Raw genomic sequence first — 25,325 nt, forward strand, 5'->3', positions numbered from 1 at the left:
ATCCTAGATCAGCAATCCTACTTAGACTGTATTATGACTGTGCCTTCTCAGGTGACATCATGACAGGGACCAAAGCCGGAGACGGACACTATGCCAGGAAAGATTACTCAGGTAGGTGGTAAAGTGTGTGTGTGTGTGTGTGTGTGTGTGTGTGTGTGTGTGTGTGTGTGTGTGTGTGTGTGTGTGTGTGTCAGATCCATGAATGACGTGAACAATGGCAGACAGTTTAATGTGTGTCCTTTTGACAAGGGCCAATATGACTCTGGTCAAAGTAATGCACTATATAGGGAAAAAGGTGTCATTTGGGATGCAGGCCAAATTGAATAACATGCCGACTATTAGCATCAGGGATGTCAGTGGTGGATAAATGTAATTTACACAGCTTTTAATCGGATCAACAGCAGTTACGCTATTATGCTAAATTACTGACACTCACCTTTTACCCTTTCAATCCTATCATTTTTATCCCTAACCTTCAGTTCTTCTGTGCTGTGTGCGTGTGTAGAAGAGAAGCCGGACCAGAGAGGAGAGGTGGCCATAGGCTTGTACATCCCCTGTCCTGAGCACTACAAGAACTACTGTGTCCACGGAGAGTGTGAATATCCCAACATACTGTCTGTGCCATCCTGCAGGTATGCACACACAGGCCTACACACAGATGCATATGTGTGGACACACATCCCAGTACATAGTGACCAGTGTTGGGGTCGTTACTCCCAAAAAGTTAGATATTTAAGCAATAAGGCATGAGAACCCGGAGATTATCGTGTGATAACTCCCTACTTAGGGCTGATCTTAGGCCCAAGGCTAAGCTTTTTTTTAAATGGTTGCCAACATATTAGAAAAGATTCATTGAAAACATTAATTTAGTGAGAACATTTGTTGAAATGGAATTATGGCATTATGTCGTCATGGCAGTTTGCAGGGATTATCATGAATACCTGACTTAAAATCTCGTAGGGGGCTTGGGCCAATGCACCTAAATGTGTGAAGTAGGATTTAAAAAATGGATACAATTGATATTTGGGTACAGGACTTGTGTCCTAACATTCTGGTTCTCTGGAAACATGGTGAAATGGTACTGTATTTGATAAAGACATTGAAGTAAATGATTATAATGTAGTTAGATGTGGCAGATTACAGAAAGGCGGAAGAGTGGCCATATATGTCAAATCTAATTCCATGGTGTCCCAATCTTTAAATATTTCTGTTCCCAAGAAATTTGAGCTCCTGGTTGTAGATGTGTCCATAAACCAGAATAAACATGTATTTGTTACTGGGATTTTACCGCCCCTCTGCTGCCATGGTTGATGCTATTGGTGATATATCCGAGTGTTTAACACCTTTTTTGTCCTCAGAGTTGACCTCACTTAAGTAGTACTTTCACCCTCCTGCTGTGTTCCGGTCGAATTGGATCGATTTACAAGTTTTCTCTCTAAAAAGTTCTTATTATTTTAATCTGATTGTCATAAGGTTCCATGACTTTGTCCACACAGGGCATCTGACCACACAAAATACATTTAGATCATTTTCATTACATTTTGGGTGTTTTATTTAACTTTTGTACACCTGTGGCGTTCCCGGTCAAAAATTACCGGTCATTAGAAATTAATGGGTGAGACTACAATTAGTGTATAAAATTGAGTTCAGGCACATCTCTGTTCATCAGATGGACACACTTCCTCTCCCAGATCCCGACATCCCCACATGCATGTGTGTTTGACCACGCACGCACACACACACACACACACACACACACACACACACACACACACACACACACACACACACACACACATACACACACACACCTCACTCCCCTTCTTGGCTTCAATGGCAACCCCCACGGGAATCTTTCCCCAATAGAATCTTTCCCCCACGGGAACCACACCTGTTGGCATTCTAACAAACAATCGCAACATTGTTTCAATAATATATAGAACTTTTCTCGCAGCTCTGGTATATAAAGCTTTTTTAAGGCCTTGCTTACAATTCATTCTGTGGCAGCACAATGAACAAACTATATACTGTATGTGAGGCTCTTAATCATATCTTTGATCATGACACTGGTGAGGAGAGTCCTTGTTAAACTTTGACACAAGTAGTCTGTGATAAATAACACAATATGTTTCATCTGAGTATTTGTCAAAATAATCCATACATGAGTCAAAATAATCCATACATTATGCTTTTTTTTTACTCAAAGATGAGTTGTATGAGCTCAGGTCAATGAGGCCTACAGGCCATAAATAGCAAATGGAAGTTCAAAACTTGTAATATTCACAAGAACTTAAGTTGATAAAAAGATCTAACACAACATTAGGTGATAATATGGATTTATAATCAGCTATAATGGGGCGGTCATTTTGGACCGGGAACACAGAATTAAAAACATGAAACGAACACAACAGGAGGGTTAAAGTTTTTTACTTCATTATTTTATTTTACACCACTGCTAATAACCCTCATCAATATTTCTCTAGTGGAGTGTTAGCATATATCTCAGTGATCATTGTCCCATAGTATGTATTAGAGATATGAAACAGGAAAATACTAATCCTTGTTTAATTAAGTTAAGAAGAGACATTTTAAAAAGTTTTCTCCTCAAGGGTTTTCTACATGACATGTTCCACTCTGATTTAGCCACTATCTCCTGTATTCCTGATCTTGAGTTGGCTCTAGAACATTTCTCCTCCATATATATTTCTCTGGCAGATAAACACGCTCCTTTTAAACAATTCAGAGTGAAAGATAGATCTAACCCTTGGTTTTCTTTTGAGCTATCTGAGCTCATTCAGATGGGAAATCAGGCCTGGGCCAAAGCAAGGAAAACTGACTGTAGTGGACTTCAGACAATTGAGAAACAGATGTATTAAGAAAGCTAAATCAAGATCATTTTTAAGCTCTATCTATGACTCTGCTGGTGATCCTTCTAGATTTTGGAAAACAGTAAATGCAGTGTAGCGGACACATTTCTCTTCTTCCCCTGGCAAAGCAAGTTCTGTCTGACTCTGGCATCATAACTGAGAATAATGGAATAAGTGATGCTTTTAATCATAATTTTATCTCGGCAGGCTTTTTATTTGAGGAAAACAGTGGTTTAATTGACCCTGGTTAGTCAATCGACTGCTCTTCCCTCTGCCAGCCTCTAGCTGACTCGACGGTTAACCCGTCATCTTCTAGTGAATCTTTGTTTTAATTTGAACAATTTACTATCTGTGATGTGCTAGATTCCTATATGTAAAGAAAATCCACTGGGGCTGATATGCTTTATCCATTTTTGCTGCACCTCTCTGCCCCCCTGATTGCTGAATCATTAACCCATATTTTTTTACGGTTACATCTGACACTATCCCCAAGGTTTGGAAGGCGGCCCATGTACCCCCCCTTGACAAAGCTGGTGGCCCTATGTATGTATTCTAAATGTACATCAGTCTGGTTTTAGTCCAGGTCATAGCACTCACTGCTGCATTCCTAGTTATAAATTATGTGGTTAACTGTATGGATGAAAGGCAATATTGTGCTGCCCTCTTCATTGACCTGTCAAAGACTTTCGATACTGTTGATCACTCATGACTAATTCAGAGCCTTTCCTCAAGTGGTCTAGGCTGCATGTAAATGGTTTAAAAATGACTTGACAGATAGAACTCAATGTGTATGTACTGATGTTGTTAAATCATGCTGCCTGGATATTACGAAAGGTGTCCGTCCTGCAGGGGTCGGTTTTGCGTCCTATGCTTGTTACTATTTACATTGACAAATCGAATTGTCTGTAAAAAACTGTAACCTGCATTTATATGCCAGGTACTGTTTTGTATGCTATTGCCCCACGGTTACCTTCATTGTATTACAGAAAAACTTTATTGACCTGAAATTTGTATTGAATACAGGTAAAACTAAGTATATTTTGTTCTCTAGAGTGCATAAAAATAACTGATGATTTAATTATGTTCTTTGGTCGGTATTGATTGTGTCCCTGCTTACAAATATCTGGGCATCTGAATAGATGAAAAGCAGTCTTTTAAAAAGCATATTGGGGTTTGAACCCAGGCTGTGTCACAACCGGCCGTGACCAGGAGACCCATAGGGCAGCACACAATTGGCCACGTGTCTTTCGGGTTAGGTGAGGGTTTGGCCGGGGGGGGCTTTACTTGGCTCATCGCGCTCTAGCGACACCTTATGGTGGGCCGGGCGCCTGCAAAGCTTGCATTTTGATGTGGGTATTTTCTGTCCTTTATGTAATTCAAGGTTCACCTGAAAAAGAGACCTTGGTCTCAGTATAATTCCCTGATAAAATAAAGGCTAAATACAAATAAATAAAATAAATAAACTCCTTCTATCAACCAATCAGCATCAATACAATCATCTACAATACCTATTACTCGTTACTACTTTCAACTTCTTTATTTACTTGTAATTAGATATATTATTTGTTATATTACTTTTGCGTTACATCCCAAAGTGTTGTGAATCCTCACCCAATGTAAACAATGTCAACGTTGCATTACATTACCATGGATAAGGGCAGCGTTTCCTCCACTACATACCCAGCCACAAGCTTGTTCAGCTCTCCCTGGATTACAGGCTGTCTTCCTGAACGATTAAAATGTAGCCTAGGTTGTTTTCCGATGAGGTAGGCCTACAGTCATCTTTAGCAGCAGTAGTCAGGCCTCGGGGCTCTTTCTCCATGAGTTTTGTGTTGACATGTTGCTTTTGCAGGTGCTTCAAGAGATTGGAATTTGTATTTCTAGCAGTGGAGAGGGGTTTATTGCCTGGACACAGCTTACATTTTACAGTTATTCTCGTCATTTTGTTCTCGTTCCAAATCAAAGTAATGGGAGTACTTTTTATTAATTTAACCTTTATTTAACTAATACTACTTCCAAGCTGAGAAACTCAATGTTTAGACACTTCTGACATGTTTCATCTCCCTGACTATAGCAGTTAGTAGTAGTGTGTGCGTAAACAGGAACTTGGTGAGAGGACGTCAGACTCAGGACAAAAATATTAGAATCTGTAATAGGAAGGGAATGATAACAAAAGTAACGAAGTAACGATGACCTATCTTTCATCAGTAACTGTAATATTATTATATATTATTATTATATAATATTATGTTATATTACTAATTACCGCAAAATGTCATATTATTAGTGTAACGTATTACTTTGTAATGCATTACCCCCAACACTGATAGTGACACACACACAACCCCCCCCCCCCCACTTACACACACACACATGCTGACACATACACACACAAGACATATACCTATAATTACTAACCCACACAGAAACCCCCCTCCCTCCCTCCCCACACACATACACCCCTGATCACCTGTGCCCCGTCCAGCCCTCTGGGTGAGTAATAGGCCCATGGCCAGGCCAAGCCCATTAACCTGTGGGGTCAGTGGGATTGTGCTTCGGTCACAGCCACAGGGCTTTAGCCTCTTCTCATCTCTCCCCTCACAGAAACATGGCTCTACCCCCTAGCTCTTCAAGCCTACATGCCCTGCATAGTGAATAGTGGTGATAGTTGAATGAGAAAAATAGGGGAAGGTCTCTGGCACCACCAGCTGTATGGAGGAGGTAGTGTTTTGATGAATGGGAGTGTTGATTTAGGATCAGTTTCTCGATCAGCACTTCTACTTTGAGATATTTGATAAATACCGCCCCTGTTCAAGGTTTGAGGTAGAAGTTGATATTTTACCTCTGATCGAGAATCAGTTTATCCAAATGACAATTCCTAATCTTCACCATTAAGGAGAAAATTGCCAAACTGATCTTATATCAGTGTCTACGGACCACTTCATCCTTCTCCATTGAAATAACTGTGAGCAGACAGAGAGTTTGCTCTCAGTACACCTGTCCACTGCATCATGATGAAAGATATGTGAGGAAAGAGAAAAGGGAGTGGGAGGGAGATGGTAAGGTTGAGGAAAGGAGAGGTGGAAATAGAAGGGAGCGAGTGAACAGAGGTGAGAGAGAGAAGATATAAGAGAAGGAGCGAGTGAGAAATAGCTAAGGTTGAGGGGATAAAAGAGTAGTCTGACTTTCGCTCACCCTCATGTGTCCCACTGAGAAATGACCCACTGAGAAGTGTGTGTGTGTGTGTGTGTGTGTGTGTGTGTGTGTGTGTGTGTGTGTGTGTGTGTGTGTGTGTGTGTGTCTGTACAGAGCAGGGGGATGCAGGTGTTGGTGGATAACAATCTCCCCAGAGAAAGAAAGAGATTTGGAGAGATGGACATACTGATTAAAATATTCCGCTTTTAGCCCCCCCAACACACATACTCACAACTACCGCATTCAGATATAATGCACACGTACAGTTACTTCAAGCACTAATTTAAAGACACACGTTAGCCTGTACACTGTGGTGACCTCAAATGCAAACACAAACACCACACATGTATCATGTACACAAACTAACATCAACCTTTGTGTATGTGCTTATTTGTGTGTGTGTGTGTGTGTTTGTTTGTTTGTTTGTTTGTGTGTGTGTGAGTGTCTGTCAGCTGTCACTCAGGCTTCAGCGGGCCCCAGTGTGAAACTAAGGAGTACAATGTGCTCTATGTGGTCCCCGGCTCTGGCAAGCTGCGCTACGTCCTCATCGCCTCCATCATCGGAGCTCTGCAGGTGGCCATCATCTGTGTGGTGGTGCTCTGTATTACCAGGTAGGACACACACACAAACATGCATACACATGCAGGTACACGCATACAAGTACACATACACATTGTGCAATCACACACACACATACACAAACTTGTGTGAGCAAGCATATGCATTATGCCAGTGCTTCTCAACCTAAGGTTGTACCCTTGGGGTACCTAGGCTAGCCACAGGTGGTACTTGGAAAGACCCATAAGAACATTGGCCTAATGATCAGGTTCACACAAGGGGTGTTGATTAGATTGGGGGTTGAGAACCACTACATTACGCAACCATATGTGTAAACTCTCACATGCTGTGCATACACACTGTGGTGAACCGTGAGGTGTTGGGTTGAGCGTGCAGAGATTAACACAGACAAAGGAGGTTTTAGTTTTAGTCCGCATGTTTGAAAAACATAATTCCACTTTGACATTATGGGGTATTGTGTGGCCAGTGACTGAAAATCTGAATTTAATCTATTTTAAATTCAGGCAGTAACACAACAAAATGTGTAAAAAGTCAAGGGGTGTGAAAACTTTCTGAAGGCACTGTGTGTGCGTTCACACACACTTCTACAGAGGACTACATACACAAACAGAGATCCATTTTCCACATTGGGGATGTCATGATGAGAGGTAGTGCATCATAGGGGGTTACGTTCTGGTGCTGCGGAGGCAACGTGGAAAGGTCATCTTGACCTATGCAAGACATGACATTTAATAAAGTTTAAAAAAAGCTATAACCAAGATGAAACGAGAGAGACAGAGAGAGAGAAATCAAAACGACAGGGGGAGAGAAGGACAGAGAGAGAGAGCAAGAGATGAGCTCCCGCATTTTTCAGCATGTTTTTTCAAAAAGATAGATTTAGAGTTAGATAAACTTGGATTTTTTTAAAGTTTCACTCCAAATCAAAACTGCAAACCTACAACCCCGATTTTGGACAAAATTACCTGGAAGGATTCCTACTACCAAAGATTTCCAAGCTTTACAGCAAATGCTCTGGCAAACAAACAACATAAACCTGAAAACACCATCCAACCTGGAACTGAGTAAGTAATGTTTAGTCTGAAGCCATATTTTACTTTATAAGGACTGAATGCTAAGTTAAGGCTACCAAGCTTGCTAGGACAGAACGTATCTGAAATGAGAGGTGTCAAAGCCCTTGAGCCTAACAAATGGCAGGAGAGTTTCACAGCCTACCCTGCCTTTGAAGCCCCTTCCTGATGTTCAGAGGTCATTACAATACAGTGCCCTCTGGATGTAAAAAATGATTAGGCACAAAAAGAGTACAAAAAGAAGCTCCTTATAGAAAAACAAGAGACACTTTTTGATTACTATTATAAAAATGGGAACATAGGCAACTTAATCTTCCACACAGACCATCCCTTGGTATGGCACAATTCTATGTTAACACACTACCCCTCTGTTAAGAGGGGGTGGTGTTATCGATGGGTGGAAACTCAGGATATTAGACAACGAGGACTCTGAGTCAGCCAATGTCAACCTGTTCAAGTCTGGAACAGTAATGGTACAGGGCAACTCCAAACAGTTTCAGCTGGACTTTCACACAATCAAAGAGATAGCTTAGCAGGATAAGCTCTCTCTGTAGAAAGATACCCCAGGTCCGAGCGTGTCAGACCAGACCTGTTCATTATACAACCCCACAGACAAGCAATCCCAATCAGAAAGTCAACCTCCCAGCACAGAGAACTACTATCTCATTGAAATGAAGGATACATTCACCCAGCTGGAGGTAAGGCAGGTGGAGCTGGAACAGCAGGTGAACACACTCCAGTCAGCACAACAAATAGGCCAGCTCAACAACACCCCCTCAACCAGACCTGGAGAGCTGGAGGTGGTGAGACAACATCAATAGGAGAAGGAGCAGGAGAAGAACAGAGCACTAGAGGAGAAGGTGAAAGTGCTCGAGGAGAAGCCAGCCCCGCAGAGAAGCCAGCAGAACAGCCCACCTCAGACCCTGACCATAGCCTCGACATCACAGCACGACAGACAAATGAAGAACCCCAAGCCCAGGAGATACCACCCCCTCTGAGCACCCCCCCCCCTGTCAGCCATCTTGATAGCCCAACTGACAACACCCCCACACCCACTGAGGACACACAGTCGGAAGTTAACATACACCTTAGCCAAATACATTTAAACTCAGTTTTTTACATTTCTTGAAATTTAATCCTAGTAAAAATTCTCTGTCTTAAGTCAGTTAGGATCGCCACTTTATTTTAAGAATGTGAAATGGCAAGAGAATGATTTATTTCAACTTCTATTTCTTTCACATTCCCAGTGGGTCAGAAGTTTACATACACTCAATTAGTATTTGGTAGCATTGCCTTTCAATTGTTTAACTTGGGTCAAACGTTTCGGGTAGCCTTCCACAAGCTTCCCACAATAAGTTGAGTGAATTTTGGCCCATTCCTCCTGACAGAGCTGGTGTAACTGAGTCAGGTTTGTTGGCTTCTTTGCTTTTTCAGTTCTGCCTACACATTTTCTATAAGATTGAGGTCAGGGCTTTGTGATGGCCACTCCAATACCTTGACTTTGTTGTCCTTAAGCGATTTTGCCACAACTTTGGAAGTATGCTTGGGGTCATTGTCCATTTGGAGGACCCATTTGCGACCAAGCTTTAACTTCCTGACTGACGTCTTGAGATGTTGCTTTAATATATCCACCAAATTTTCCTCCCTCTATTTTGTTAAGTGATCCAGTCCTTCCTGCAGCAAAGCACCCCCACAACATGATGCTGCCACCCCCGTGCATCACGGTTAGGATGGTGTTCTTTGGCTTGCAATCCTCCCCTTTTTCCTCCAAACATAATGATGGTCATTATGGCCAAACAGTTCTATTTTTGTTTCATCTGACCAGAGGACAATTCTCGAAAAAGTACGATCTTTGTCCCCATGTGTAGTTGCAAAACATAGTCTGGCTTTTTTATGGCGGTTTTGGAGCAGTGGCTTCTTCCTTGCTGAGCGGGCTTTCGGGTTATGTCGATACAATGTCCTCCTGTGTGCTACCTATATCCCCCCACTAGAATCCCCTTACTTTAATGAAGACAGCTTCTCCATCCTGGAGGGGGAAATCAATCATTTCCAGGCCCAGGGACATGTACTAATCTGTGGCAACCTAATGCCAGAGCTGGACAAGAACCTGACACCCTCAGCACACAGGGGGACAAACATCTAATTGGAGGTGACAGCATTCCCTCCCCCATATGCCCCCTTAGGCACAACTACGACAATATAACCAACCGAAACGGGTCAAAACTCCTGCATCTCTGTCACACGCTGGGTATGTACATATGGTTAGATATACCTATAGCTCATCTCTTGGTAGTAGTTCTGTAGGCTATTTTATCACTGACCTCAATCCAGAGTCTCTCAGAGCATTCACAGTCAGCCCACCGACACACCTATCAGATCACAGTGGCAGGGTAGCCTAGTGGTTAGAGCGTTGGACTAGTAACCGGAAGGTTGCGAGTTCAAACCCCCGAGCTGACAAGGTACAAATCTGTCGTTCTGCCCCTGAACAGGCAGTTAACCCGCTGTTCCTAGGCTGTCATTGAATGACAACCTTAATGAATTTGTTCTTAACTAACTTGCCTGGTTAAATAAAGGTAAAATTAAAAATTAAAAAATAAAACAGTCTTCTTTAACAGAACAATACTCAATTATGAGGCGCCAAAGGAACTGAATAATGTAAATAGATGGAAGGAAAGTAGTGTGGAAACCTACCAAAAAGAAATTTAGACAACAACAAATGTAATCACTTTTAGACTTCCCGGACAAAATGTTATACTGTAATAGTGAAGGTGTAAACTTGGCAGCAGAAAATCTAAACAGTATATTTAACTTCTCAGCTTCCCTATCAAATAAAAAATGTCAAACAGAAAACCAAAGAAAATTAATAACAATGACAAATGGTTTGATAAAGAATGCAAAAACCTAAGAATGAATTTGAGAAACCTATCCAACCAAAAACATAGAGACACAGAAAACTTGAGCATGCGCCATCACTATGGTGAATCACAAAAAAATTACAGAAATACACTATGGAAAAAGAAGGAACAGCACATCAGAAATCAGCTCAATGTAATTGACTCTAACCACTTCTGTGAAAATTGGAAAACAGTAAACAAACAATAACATGAAGAGTTATCTATCCAGAACGGAGATGTATGGGTAAACCACCTCTCCAAAGAACAAACAGCAAAAACCAATACACGATCAAATACAAATCTTAGAATCAACTACAGTATTAAAGACCAGAACCCACTGGATTCTCCAATTACATTGAATGAACTACAGGACAAAATACAAACCTTCCAACCCAAAAAGGCATGTGGTGTTGGTATCCTCAATTAAATTATAAAATATACAGACAATTAGCTATACTTAAATTCTTTAATTCCATGTACACAAACAACAAGTGTGTGGTTAAAATTGCACAAAAAATACAAATTTCTTTCCACAGGGCCGTGGGGTGAGACAGGGATACAGCTTAGGTCCCACCCTCTTCAAGGTATATGTCAACTAATTGACGAGGGCACTAGAACAGTCTGCAGCACCCGGCCTCACCCTACTGGAATCCGAAGTCAAATGTCTACTGTTTGCTGATGATCTGGTGCTTCTGTCCCCAACCGAGGAGGGCCTACAGCAGCACCTAGATCTTCTGCACAGATTCAGTGAGACCTGGGCACCGACAGTAAATCTCAGTAAGACAAAAATAATTTTGTTCCAAAAATGGTTGCCAGAACCACAAATACAAATTCCATCTAGACACCATTGCCCAAGAGCAGGGTTGCCCAAACTCTGTCCTCGGGACCCCAAGGAGTAAACATTTTGTTTTTCGCCCTAGCACTACACAGCTGATTCAAATAATCAACTAATCATCCAGCTTTGCTAATCGAATCAACTGTGTAATGTTAGGGCAAAAAACTAAACTTGCACGTCCCATTGCCCTTTATGGTTGTGAGGTCTGGGGTCCGCTCACCAACCAAGAACTCACAAAATGAGATAAACACCAAATTGAGACTGCATGCAGAATTCTGCAAAAATATCCTCTGTGTGCAATGTAAAACACCAAATAATGCATGAAGAGCAGAATTAGGTCGATACCCGCTAATTATCCAAATCCAGAAAAGAGCCGTTAAATTCTACAACCACTTAAAAGGAAGCCTTCAAACCTTCCATAACAAAGTCATTACCTACAGAGAGATGAACCTTGAGAAGAGTCCCCTAAGCAAGCTGGTCCTAGGGCTCTGTTCACAAACACAAACAGACCTCACAGAGCCCCAAGACTGCAACACAATTAGACCCAACCAAATCATGAGAAAACAAAAAGATCATTACTTGACACATTGGAAAGAACTAACAAAAAAACAGAGCAAACTAGAATGTTATTAGGCCCTAAACAGAGAGTACACAGTGGCAGAATACCTGACCACTGTGACTGACCCAAATTTAAGGAAAACTTTGAGTACGTATAGACTCAGTTAGCAAGGCTTGCTATTGAGAAAGGCCGCCATAGGCAGACCTGGCTCTCAAGAGGAGACAGGCAATGTGCCGAGAGAGAGAGAGAGAGAGAGAGAGATATAGTCTGACTGTGAAAGTTAATTACAGAAGGCACAGTTATGAGGTTGTGTCCAGTCAGTTTACTTTCACTTTAATTTATCTTCCAATAAATCTCTGAATTCAATGCAGTTTAATCAAATTCACATTGCTTCTGTAGCAAACGTCACGCATGCATTTTACGACTCGCTCACATTAGTACATTAGGCCCTCACACTTCCCCACTACTCTAAATGCACACATTTAATTTAAAGGAATAGTTCACCCAAATTACAAAATTATATATTGGTTTCCTTACACTGACAGCAGATATAACTGAAATCAATGCTTTGTTTTCCCTGGCAATGTTTCCTCACGCTAACTTTTTAGCATTTGTGACACAAATCCCATTCAAGTAATGGGACCGATATGAGCATTTTTCACGCCTCATGTTCAAAACATCTATAAGTGACTTTGTTGACCTTCACAATTAATTGTAGTTACGTTCGTATGATTTGGACATGATGCACAAAAAAATATAATATTTGAACCATGACTTGAATGCGATTTGTGCCACAAATGCTAAAGCATTAGCATGTGGAAACAGTGCCAAGGAAACTTAAGCAAAGCATGGATTGCTGTCATGCGTTGTCAATAAACTGCATACAGGGTAAGGAAACCAAAAAATACCAAGTGTTCAAAAGAAGAGGCCGAAGACCAATCTATGTATTTTGAAAATATTGCATTCAGGTACTATACTACATTACCATTCATTTATAGCACCTTTTGTTCAAAGTGTATAGGCTAATTTGTGCTTCATTATGGAAATGGAGTCTCCCCATATCCACATTCCAGGCTGCTTAATCTCATTTCTGTTAATTAGTGAATTCTGATTTTAATGGTTTGCATAATTAATCCCTAGGTACATTGGTTTTACAGTGTCAGAGATGCAAATTATACAATGTGGTAGAGAATATTTAGAATACAAACATAATAGCTCTTTTCTATACTTAGGTACCAACCATTTTATATGTATCAAAGTAGTAGAAGATCAACAGGAGTTGTAATATAATTCATTATATTGATCATTGTCCTTTACACTCTTATCGAAACTATTTAAGTGATTAATTTAGGGGATTTCTACCACTTAAACGTATTTATTTATATATGCTATTTAGCATAAGCTTTTATCCAAAGCCAACTTACAGTCTTGCTTGCATACATTTTACATATGGGTGGCCCCAGGAATCGAACCCACAACCCTGGCGGTGCAAGCGCCATGCTCTACTAACTGAGCCATAAAGGATTGAACATGTGTGCTCTGGTAAAAATATAAGCCCAACATGCAACAATATCTAAGATTTTACTGACTTACAGTTTATATAAGGAAATCATTCAATTGAAATTAATTCATTAGGACCTAATCTAAGGATTTTGCATGACTGGGAATACCAGATATACATCTGATGGTCACAGATACCTTTAAAAAAAGTAGGGGCGTGGATCAGAAAACCAGTCAGAATCTGGTGTGACCTCCATTTGCCTCATGCAGCACAACACATCACCTTCACATAGAGTTGATCAGGCTATTGATTGTGGGCTGTGGAGTGTTGTCCCACTCCTCTTCAATGGCTGTGTGAAGTTGCTGGGTATTGACGGAAACTGGAACACACTGTCGTACACGTCGATCCAGAGCATCCCAAACATGCTCAATATATGACATGTCTGGTGAGGATGCAGGCCATGGAAGAACTGGGACAATTTTAGCTTCCAGGAATTGTGTGCAGAGCCTTGTGACATGTGGCTGTGCATTATGATGCTGTAACATGAGGTGATGTCGGCGGATGACTGGCACGACAATGGGCCTTAGGATCTCGTCACGGTATCTCTGTGTATTCAAATTGCCATCGATAAAATGCAATTGCGTTAGTTTTCCACAGCTCATGCCTTTCCATACCATAACCCCACCGCCACCATGGGTCACTCTGTTCACAACGTTGACATCAGCAAACCACTCAGCCACAGGACGCCATTCACGTGATCTGCGGTTGTGAGGCAGTTGGATGTACTGCCAAATTCTCTAAAACGACGTTGGAGGTGGCTTATGGTAGATAAATGAACATTCAATTCTCTGGCAACTGATGGAAATTCCTGCAGTCAGCATGGTTCATGCTCTACAACATCCGCAGAGTACGACCCTGCCTCACACAGGAAGCGGCGCAGGTCCTAATCCAGGCACTTGTCATCTCCCGTCTGGATTACTGCAACTCGCTGTTGGCTGGGCTCCCTGCCTGTGCCATTAAACCCCTACAACTCATCCAGAACGCCGCAGCCCGTCTGGTGTTCAACCTTCCCAAGTTCTCTCACGTCACCCCGCTCCTCCGCTCTCTCCACTGGCTTCCAGTTGAAGCTCGCATCCGCTACAAGACCATGGTGCTTGCCTACGGAGCTGTGAGGGGAACGGCACCTCAGTACCTCCAGGCTCTGATCAGGCCCTACACCCAAACAAGGGCACTGCGTTCATCCACCTCTGGCCTGCTCGCCTCCCTACCACTGAGGAAGTACAGTTCCCGCTCAGCCCAGTCAAAACTGTTCGCTGCTCTGGCCCCCCAATGGTGGAACAAACTCCCTCACGACGCCAGGACAGCGGAGTCAATCACCACCTTCCGGAGACACCTGAAACCCCACCTCTTTAAGGAATACCTAGGATAGGATAAAGTAATCCTTCTCACCCCCCTTAAAAGACTTAGATGCACTATTGTAAAGTGGCTGTTCCACTGGATGTCATAAGGTGAAAGCACCAATTTGTAAGTCGCTCTGGATAAGAGCGTCTGCTAAATGACTTAAATGTAAATGTAAATGCCAACTGCACACTCCCTCAAAACTTGAGGCATCTTTGGCATTGTGTTGTGTGACTAAACTGCACATTCCAGAGTGGCCTTTTATTGTCCCTAGCACAAGGTGCACCTGTGTATTGATTGTGCTGTTTAATCAGCTTCTTGATATTCCACACATGTCAGGTAGATGGATTATCTTGGCAAAGGAGAAATGCTCACATACAGGGATGTAAACAAATTTGTGCCCCAAAAAATTGAGACATAAGCTTTTTGTGCATATGGAAAATGTCTGGGATCTTTTATTTCAGCTTATGAAACACGAGACCAACAATTTACATGCTGCATTCATATTTTTGTTCAGTGTATTTTGTTAGCTTGTATTTGCTGACTTTTCTCTATGTACTTGCATATCATTGACCACACCACTAGGTGGCCATGAAGGCTATCATATTTTTTATTTTCAAAGGCATTAAATGCCCTTTTCCCTACTTAGTTCCCTTTTTGACTTGTTGATTTCCCTTCAAGTATATGAGCAAACCAAAGATAAAAACAACGGAGGGTCAATAAATCAGAAATATTTCTTTATTTTGAAAAGCAAACAGTGTTTTGGGATTAAACCCTTGGATAATGAACATAAAACAAAATGGCTTACAGCACTCTCTCTCTCTCTCTCTGTCTCTCGTTGTTATACCTCCTCTCCTCTCTCTCTGTCTCTCTCTCTCCTTTCTCTCCTTTCTCTCTCCTCTACTCCACTTCCTGTCTGGACAGGAAGTGCCCGCGGAGCAACAGGGTCAATCGCCAGAAGCAGAATGCCACCCACTACAGCTCGGAGAACACCATGCGCGCCTCCACCCGCCTCATCTGACTGAGCCTCCCCGTGATGGGGGAAACCCTGAGACCCGCTCCTCTCTTGGTCCAAGTTGCCCCATAGACACAGATCTAGGATCAGCTTCACCCTTCTTGTACTTCCCTACAATCCCAACCTTAATGAACTATAAAGGATTGGGTAGTGGGAGGGGGACGAAACGCAAAACTGACCTTAAATCAGCATCTAGGGGCAACTTCATCCTTCTGGAGACCAGCGCTTCGCCCCGACACCAATGATGAGGCATTGAACAATGGGCTTTGGGGGTGAAGATACAGTGTCGGTGTGTTGGGTTGTGGGGGGGGGCTATAGAAGTGGGTTAGCTGATGTTCGTGGGGGATGTTGGTTGTTTTTAGGGGAGAAGCAATGGGGGGTTGGGAGGGGGAGGGGGGCTACACGTGATGCCTTGCACCTGTGGTATAGGTCACCGGAGAGGAAACTATGGTACTACAGTACAGCTCTATTTGGTTATGTATTACTGATCTATTTCCAATAGTTATTACATTGTCTTGGTGGGGTATTTTTTCTGTAATGTAAATAAATAATTTATATCACGAAACTAACTTTGGCCCATCTTTAAAACATCACTGTTGGGTGTCCATTTTCACATTTACAGTTAAGATAACATCACTCAAGAGGAAACGGTGGGGTAGGTTTGTCTGGGATTAAAGGTGTATTTCCAGATCTTCACTTTGGAATCTATCAATCATAGTTGGCCACAGGTGGGTAACCTCCCCAGCAATCAGTGACATTAATTGATCAATTAACTATCAGATAGAAAAGAAACCTGAACTCCAACATTGTGGAACATTGCGGATAGAAATGTGATGCAGAATGTCAGAGAGGCATGTTTGTTCTACATAACCTATTTATATCTGAACATTCCACAATGTTGTGCATTCCTGAACATGCCCCAGTAGGACTTTGGCCCTTGAGGACTATTTTACCATATGCCTACCCTATACAAGAAAACTGAGTTAGAGTAGCTAAGTTATAGTAGCTGTACCTGATGAGCTATTGCAGGTGATGTCTTTTTTATGCATCACACACACACACATACACACACACACATTATATATATTCACAGCTGACAGATTTCAAATATCATACAGGTAATTTTAAAAGTCTGATATTGTGTTCAAGTCGTCAAGTTGTCGAATGCATCATTTTTCATTGTACACACCACGGTGGAGAAATATTCGATGTGGTCTTACTGAACAGGTTCTATTGTGTTAAAAGTTAAGCTGACCTGACCAGAATGAGTGTCAGGGTCACGCAAATGCTACACCACCAGACTGCAGGATTCTACACAAATTCCACAGAGACAGCGGGGGGGGGGTCACTTCCCAGTTCACCCCACAGACGAGCATGTGGAATCCTCTATCTTCCTGTACTCTCCCCTCGTTTTTCCAGCTCGGGGGGTAAGGGTGGAGCAGAAAACTCTGAATGTCTGCATGTCTGCCCAGATATACACCATAGGAATGTTATCATTCTGGGACCAGGATTCCACCAACATATTTATGTTGTTAGTTTTCACTTCAGGAAGGTCAAAAGTGTTCAATTAGATGTTTGTCCTCTTCACAGGTTACATAAACGACTGATTGCAATGATTGTTGTGTAAATGAAACATTTTACCCATAGGCATTTGCCTCCATTTGCATGACCCTAGTTTACAAATCAGAGGGGTGTGCGCGTGTCTGTGCGTGCATGCATGTGAGGCTATAAAGACCAAAAGTGGATGAATTTGTGATGACTCGAGAAGCCCTTAAAAGGAGGCGATGAATAACATAACTGGTGTATATTAACACCAATAAACCCATTCATTTGAAAATTAATTTAGTATATGCCAATATAGAAAACCAGGTAACTCAAAGCAACTTTCTAAAAAAAAATTTGGTTCGTTTCCAGCTTGTTAGCTAGCTAGCTAACATTAGGTTAGCTGGCTAGCCAGTTCAAATAAGACCATATCATATACAGTTGAAGTCGAAAGATTACATACACCTTAGCCAAGTACATTTAAACTCAGTTTTTCACAATTCCTGACATTTAACCCATTTAAGATTACCACTACATTTTAAGAATGTGTAAAGATTTGGAAAGGCACACAACTGTCAAAATAAGGTCCCACAGTTGACAGTGCATGTCAGAGCAAAAACCAAGCCATGAGGTCGAAGGAATTGTCTGTAGAGCTCAGAGGTAGGGGCAACATGGACAGGAAGATCACGCCAGTGACTCAACCCACTCAGGTGATGCACCCCTCCTAGGGACGGAATGGAAGAGCACTGGTAAGCCAGTCACTCAGCCCCTGTAATAGAGAATCCCAGTGGAGAGAGGGGAACCGCAAGGGCGGTTCATTTCCATTCACCTTCACACTCCTGGTCCAGTCTACACTCAATCATAGGACCCACTGAAGAGATATGAGTCTTCAATAAAGACTTAAAGGATGAGACTGAGTCTCTGTCTCTCACACGGATAGGCAGACCATTCCATAAAAATTGAGCTCTATAGGAGAAAGCCCTGCCTCCAGCTGTTTGCTTAGAAATTCTAGGGACAGTAAGGAGGCCTGCGTCTTGTGACCGTACCGTACGTGTAGGTATGTACGGCAGGACCAAATCAGAAAGATAGGTAGGAGCAAGCGCATGTAATTCTTTGTAGGTTAGCAGTAAAACCTTGAAATCAGCCCTTGCCACAGGAAGCCAGTGTAGAGAGGCTAGCACTGGAGTAATATTATCACATTTTTTTGTTCTAGTCAAGATTCTAGCAGCCGTGTTTAGCACTAACTGAAGTTTATGTAGTGCTTTATCTAGTTGTTTAACCTAGAAGTAACAAAAGCATGGATACATTTTTCTGCATCATTTTTGGACAGAAAGTTTCTGATTTTTGCAATGTTATGTAGAAGGACAAAAGCTGTCCTTGAAACAGTCTTGATATGTTTGTCAAAAGAGAGATCAGGGTCCAGAGTAACGCTGAGGTCCTCCATCGTTTTATTTGAGACAACTGTACATCCATCAAGATTAATTGTCAGATTCAACAGAAGATCTCTTTGTTTCTTGGGACCTAGAACTAGCATCTCTGTTTTGTCTGAGTCAAAAAATAGTAGAACATTGGCCTCCATCCACTTCCTTATGTCTGAAACAGGCTTCCAGGGAGCCTTCTTGGATGGGCACTTCTAATGTAAATCTATGGCAGCACCCATGGCAGCACTGAAGGGGCTTGATATTTCGAGCTGTAGATTTTGCAGTGACGTATTGTCCCCACATCTGACAGATCACTGAACCAATCACGGCGCAACTATAGAACATTACAAACCCTTACGCTCTGGCTGCCTCACCACCACAGATAGCACTGCGCTCGGCTGAAACACCTGCATTTTGGAGCTGCCTTACTCAAGTAAACAAAAAAGAGACCATGTTTGTATGCGGCTTTATTAACTTTCTAAAATTAAAAAAAAAATGTGCAAACTAATATGTGACACGTATTAATGTCAAAATAACATGCAAAACAGGCAACACATTATTATTATTTATTTTGAATGACTGGTCGCTACTGTATACAGTATATGCATTGTTTAGCTGGACTGAAATGTTTGTATCCTGTGATATGTGGTTCTCTCACCTAGCGATCTTAAGATGAATGGACTAACTGTAAATCACTCTGGATAAAATAATCTGCTAAATGACAAAAATGTTAAATGTAAAATATTTGACATACACATCTCATATTAGTAGTGATGTCACAAATATATAATTTGTACAGTTTTAATACAAGAAATGTAGTTATTTGTCATAATTGACTGCGTAAAACCTAGCAGTACTACTTATTTCTCTGAGAGTGAGGCGGATAAATAGCATTTTGCAGCAAAACATGATTATTGGTCCCTCTCCAATGAAACCATCGAGTGGTAGATTTCAAACAAATACATGTCTGTCATTGAACAACCCCATGTGATGATTAGGTGGTGGGAAAACACACCAATCTCTTTCATAAGTTTTTTAAACAATAAAAGCCAATTTACCAACATTTCTGAAAAAGGATATATAGTGTTTTGGAATGAAACTCTTCAAATGTTGTTATCAGGTCCTAGCTAGCGAGTGGCAATACTTTGCCTTTCTAAACAAGACTGTTACAGTTACTTCCTCTCCACAATGAGGTGTTTGATTGACCTGTGAGCTACAGGTAACTGCCAAAATAAAGGGAACACCAACGTAAAGCGTCTTAATGTCACGCCTTGGTCATAGTGTTTTGTGTTTTCGTTATATAGTTGGTCAGGCCAGGGTGTGACATGGGTTTATATGTTGTTTTTCGTATTGGGGTTTGTATAGTTGGGATCGCGGCTGTTTAGGGGTGTGTCTAGTTTTGCTTGGCTGCCTGAGGCGGTTCTCAATCAGAGTCAGGTGCTTGTCGTTGTCTCTGATTGAGAACCGTATTTAGACAGCCTCAGTTTCGCAGTGTATTTCGTGGGTGTTTGTCCTGTCTCTGTGTTATAGTCACCAGATAGGCTGTAATTAGTTTCACGTTCCGTTTGTTGTTTTGCTTTGTCTGTTATTTGTGTTATTTCATGTACGCATTCTTTCATTAAAGTCATGAGTAACCTACACGCTGCATTTCGGTCCGACTCTCTTCATTCAACAGACGAACACCGTTACACTTAATAGGGTGTTGGGCCACCACGAGCCAGAACAGCTTCACTGCACCTTAGCATTGATTCCACAAGTGTCTAGAACTGTACTGGAGGGATACAACACCATTCTTCCACGACAATTTCTGAAATATGGTGTTTTATTGATGGTTATAGAAAACACTTTCTTAGGCGCCGCTCCATAATCTCCCATAGGTGTTTAATTGGGTTGAGATCTGGTGACTGAGACATACACACATATGGTTACATCGTTACATAGTTTTCAATCAAACCATTCAGTGACCACTCGTGCCCTGTGGATGAGGACATTTTCATCATATTGGGGCATAGCCAAGGTAGCCAAAATAATTACCTTAAGCATGAGCCACTCCTGTGTAGAAGCACATGATTTTAATATACTTTGTATCGCTCATTTACTCAAGTGTTTCCATTATTTTGGCAGTTATCTGTAGCTAGTAGCAGTAGGCTACAGACTTGGAATGGAATGTTATGCGATGCCTAAAACTAAAACTAGTACTAAAACATATACTGAGTATTTACTGAAAATGTAATGTTTGTTGAGTATTGAAATAATGACACAATAAATCACTGGGAGTTTATGTATATATAAACAAAAATACATGAATAGTGCTTCATAAAGCTATATAATAAATTGAGTTCTTGTTATAGACCTGTATAATAACTGTGTAATAACTATCTTGTCTGTGTTTTCAAAACAATATGGATATAATACATTATGCACTGTAATCTTCTAAGTCATTAAGGTCATTATCAACCCTATCCCCCCCTGAAAAAAAACCAATATGTGTACTAATTTCCATTCCATTGAGACTGTTTCTGTTCCCCATGTGTGGTTTTGGCAGGCCCACCCGCACCAGGGACGTTTATAGTAAAAACCTCATTCAAATCAAGGCCTGTTTTATAATGAAGTTTTATTATTGAACTCTCCCCAGATCTTTCCTTACAAAGCAATTCTTGTAAATGAACTCATCACGGCCATACATTTTACCTGCTTAGCCTGAAAGAAAACTGGCTGAAGCCAGATGAATACATTGCAACAAACAAGGATACTCCCACTGGTTACATAAGCAAGCAATTTAATTACAATTGAATTGAATTTAAAAAATGTTTTTTTTTTGTGTCAAATCGCCAATTGGCAACCCATCCCTTATGGGATTAATTAACACATAAACAAACATAACAATAATTCATTCTGGTAATTAAATGATAACTCTTCTTCAGGTGTTCTCTGCATTTCACATCACATAAAGAGTGAAAAACAAGAAAAGTAAATCAATACATAATAGTAAATAAGGTCTTCCAAACAATAAATAGATCCCTAGAGCAGTAAAATAATATACATACATATATACTGTACATGCATACACACTGCATATATACACATACGTACATACATATACATACCATATACAGACAAATAAATACATAAAAAAACATGTCACTAGAGCCAAGTCTGACACACAGAGACGATTCATATGGTAGACAAGCATATACACAATCTATATACACACACCATTAACCACAAAGAAACTAAATAGTATTACTCTTTCATTATAGGTAAGACCTTTTATTCCAGGCTTTATCTAAATATTCTGCAAACGGAAATACACAATGGACAAAAAAACATTTCAATATCTCCTCATCACTCAGCCACATAATACCAGGGTATAGCTGATGGGATTTCTGGAATAAGAGCAAGCGTATATCGTGGTAGAAAGGGCAATAGAGGATCAAATTAGTTTAATTCTCTATTTCTTCGAAATATCCCTGATCTTACCTGCTTCAATACACAGAGGCAATAACCCTGATCTTACCTGTGCACATAGCGATCTCTTATTTTTAGGTAGGTTATACAGTTGAAGTCAGAAGTTAACATACACATTAGCAAAATACATTAAAACTCAGTTTATCACAATTCCTGACATTTAATCCTAGTAAAAAATCTCTGTTTTAGGTCAGTTAAGATCACCACTTTATTTTAAGAATGTGAAATGTCAGAATAATGGCAGAGAGAATTATTTATTTCAGCTTTCATTTATTTCATCACATTCCCAGTGGGTCAGAAGTTTACATACACTCAATAAGTATTTGGTAGCATTGCCTTTCACTTGTTTAACTTGGGTCAAACATTTTGGGTAGCATTTCACAAGCTTCCCACAATAAGTTGGGTGAATGTTGGCCCATTCCTCCTGACAGAGCTAGTGTAATTGAATCAGACTTGTAGGCCTCCTTGCTCGCACACGCTTTTTCAGTTCTGCCCACAAATGTTCTATGGGATTGAGGTCAGGGCTTTGTGATGGCCACTCCAATACTTTGACTTTGCTGTCCTTAAGCCATTTTGCCACAAATTTGGAAGTATGCTTGGGGTCATTGTCCATTTGGAAGACCCCTTTCCGACCAAGCTTTTAACTTAAAGTATACTTGAGATGTCGCTTCAGTATATACAAATACTTTTCCTTCCTCATGAAGCCATCTATTTTGTGAAGTGCACCAGTCCATCCTGCAGCAAAGCACCCCACAACATGATGCTGCCAACCCCGTGCTTCACGGTTGGGATGGTGTTCTTTGGCTTGCAAGCCTCCCCCTTTTTCCTCCAAACATAACGATGGCCATTATGGCCAAACAGTTCTATTTTTGTTTCATCATACCAGAGGACATTTCTCCAGAAAGTACGATACTTGTCCCCATGTGCAGTTGCAAACCATAGTCTGGCTTTTTTATTGTGGTTTTGGAGCAGTAGCTTCTTCCTTGCTGAGCGGCCTTTCAGGTTATGTCGATATAGGACTCGTTTTTACTGTGGATATAGATACGGTGGCCCGTTCCTGTAGGTTCATGCTCTACAACATCCGCAGAGTACGACCCTGCCTCACACAGGAAGCGGCGCAGGTCCTAATCCAGGCACTTGTCATCTCCCGTCTGGATTACTGCAACTCGCTGTTGGCTGGGCTCCCTGCCTGTGCCATTAAACCCCTACAACTCATCCAGAACGCCGCAGCCCGTCTGGTGTTCAACCTTCCCAAGTTCTCTCACGTCACCCCGCTCCTCCGCTCCCTCCACTGGCTTCCAGTTGAAGCTCGCATCCGCTACAAGACCATGGTGCTTGCCTACGGAGCTGTGAGGGGAACGGCACCTCAGTACCTCCAGGCTCTGATCAGGCCCTACACCCAAACAAGGGCACTGCGTTCATCCACCTCTGGCCTGCTCGCCTCCCTACCACTGAGGAAGTACAGTTCCCGCTCAGCCCAGTCAAAACTGTTCGCTGCTCTGGCCCCCCAATGGTGGAACAAACTCCCTCACGACGCCAGGACAGCGGAGTCAATCACCACCTTCCGGAGACACCTGAAACCCCACCTCTTTAAGGAATACCTAGGATAGGATAAAGTAATCCCTCTCACCCCCCCTCCCCCTTAAAAGATTTAGATGCACTACTGTTCCACTGGATGTCATAAGGTGAATGCACCAATTTGTAAGTCGCTCTGGATAAGAGCGTCTGCTAAATGACTTAAATGTAAATGTAATACTTTGGCACCTGTTTCCTCCAGCATCTTCACAAGGTCCTTTGCTGTTGTTCTGTGATTGATTTACACTTTTCGAACCAAAGTACATTCATCTCTACGAGACAGAATGCGTCTCCTTCCTGAGCAGTATGACGGCTGCGTGGTCCCATGGTGGTTAAACTTGCGTACTATTGTTTGTACAGAAGAACGCGCTAACTTAAGATATTTGGAAATTGCTCCCAAGGATGAACCAGACTTGTGGAGGTCTACAGTCCTTTTTCTGAGGTCTTTGCTGCTGATTTATTTTGATTTCCCATGATGTCAAGCAAAGAGGCACTGAGTTTGAAGGTAGGCCTTGAAATACATCCACAGGTACACCTCCAATTGACTCAAATTATGTCAATTAGCCTATCAGAAGCTTCTAAAGCCATGACATAATTTTCTGGAATTTTCCAAGCTGTTTAAAGGCACAGTCAACTTAGTGTATGTACACTTCTGACCCACTGGAACTGTGATACAGTGAATTATAAGTGAAATAATCTGTCTGTAAACAATTGATGGAAAAATGACTTGTGTCATGCACAAGATAGATGTCCAAACCGACTTGCCAAAACTATAGTTTGTTAACAAGAAATACTCCAACCTAAGTGTATGTAAACTTCCGACTTCAACTGTACATAATATATCTCTCACACACAAATTCATCCTTAATCAAACAAAAGGATCTCAATTTGGGTTTATGATTCATCTTTAACCATTTTTTCCCATATTGCATCAACATATCATATCTTTATCTCCCTTGATTTGGTTTTCATACATATGTTCACAGTCAGACTGTTGAAAAAGGTCAGACATTTCACTTGTCCAGGCTACCCCTACGGATAGATCCCATTGAAAACTTTACTAGCTATTCTGGCAGTTGGCATATCCAAATGTCTATTCTAATGTCACGCCCTGACCATAGTTTGCTTTGTATGTTTATATGTTTGGTTTGGTCAGGGTGTGATCTGAGTGGGCATTCTACGTTGTATGTCTAGTTTGTCTGTTTCTGTGTTTGGCCTGATATGGTTCTCAATCAGAGGCAGGTGTTAGTCATTGTCTCTGATTGGGAACCATATTTAGGTAGCCTGTTTTGCCGTTGTGGGTGATTGTCTTTGTTATGTTGCTTGTATGCACAGTGTTTCATTAGCGTCACGGTCGTCACTTTGTTGTTTTGTAGTGTTCAGTTTTTCCATTAAAAATGACGAACACT

At 41.4% G+C, this 25,325-nt stretch overlaps 1 protein-coding gene across 1 annotated transcript in view; it reads left to right on the plus strand.

Moving 5' to 3' along the window:
* Positions 1–16,213, plus strand: part of LOC115131878 (tomoregulin-2-like) — a 151,658-nt gene extending 135,445 nt beyond the window's left edge. The window contains exons 7-10 of the mRNA XM_029663986.2: positions 52–111; positions 506–632; positions 6,515–6,673; positions 15,820–16,213. Of these exons, the coding sequence (XP_029519846.1) occupies positions 52–111; positions 506–632; positions 6,515–6,673; positions 15,820–15,916 (443 nt within the window). The 3' untranslated portion in view covers positions 15,917–16,213. The remainder of the gene's footprint in view (positions 1–51; positions 112–505; positions 633–6,514; positions 6,674–15,819) is intronic.
* Positions 16,214–25,325: the final 9,112 nt, after the last annotated feature.

Source organism: Oncorhynchus nerka, linkage group LG1 (genome assembly GCF_034236695.1).
Source record: "Oncorhynchus nerka isolate Pitt River linkage group LG1, Oner_Uvic_2.0, whole genome shotgun sequence".
In the NCBI taxonomy this organism is placed as follows: Eukaryota; Metazoa; Chordata; class Actinopteri; order Salmoniformes; family Salmonidae; genus Oncorhynchus; species Oncorhynchus nerka.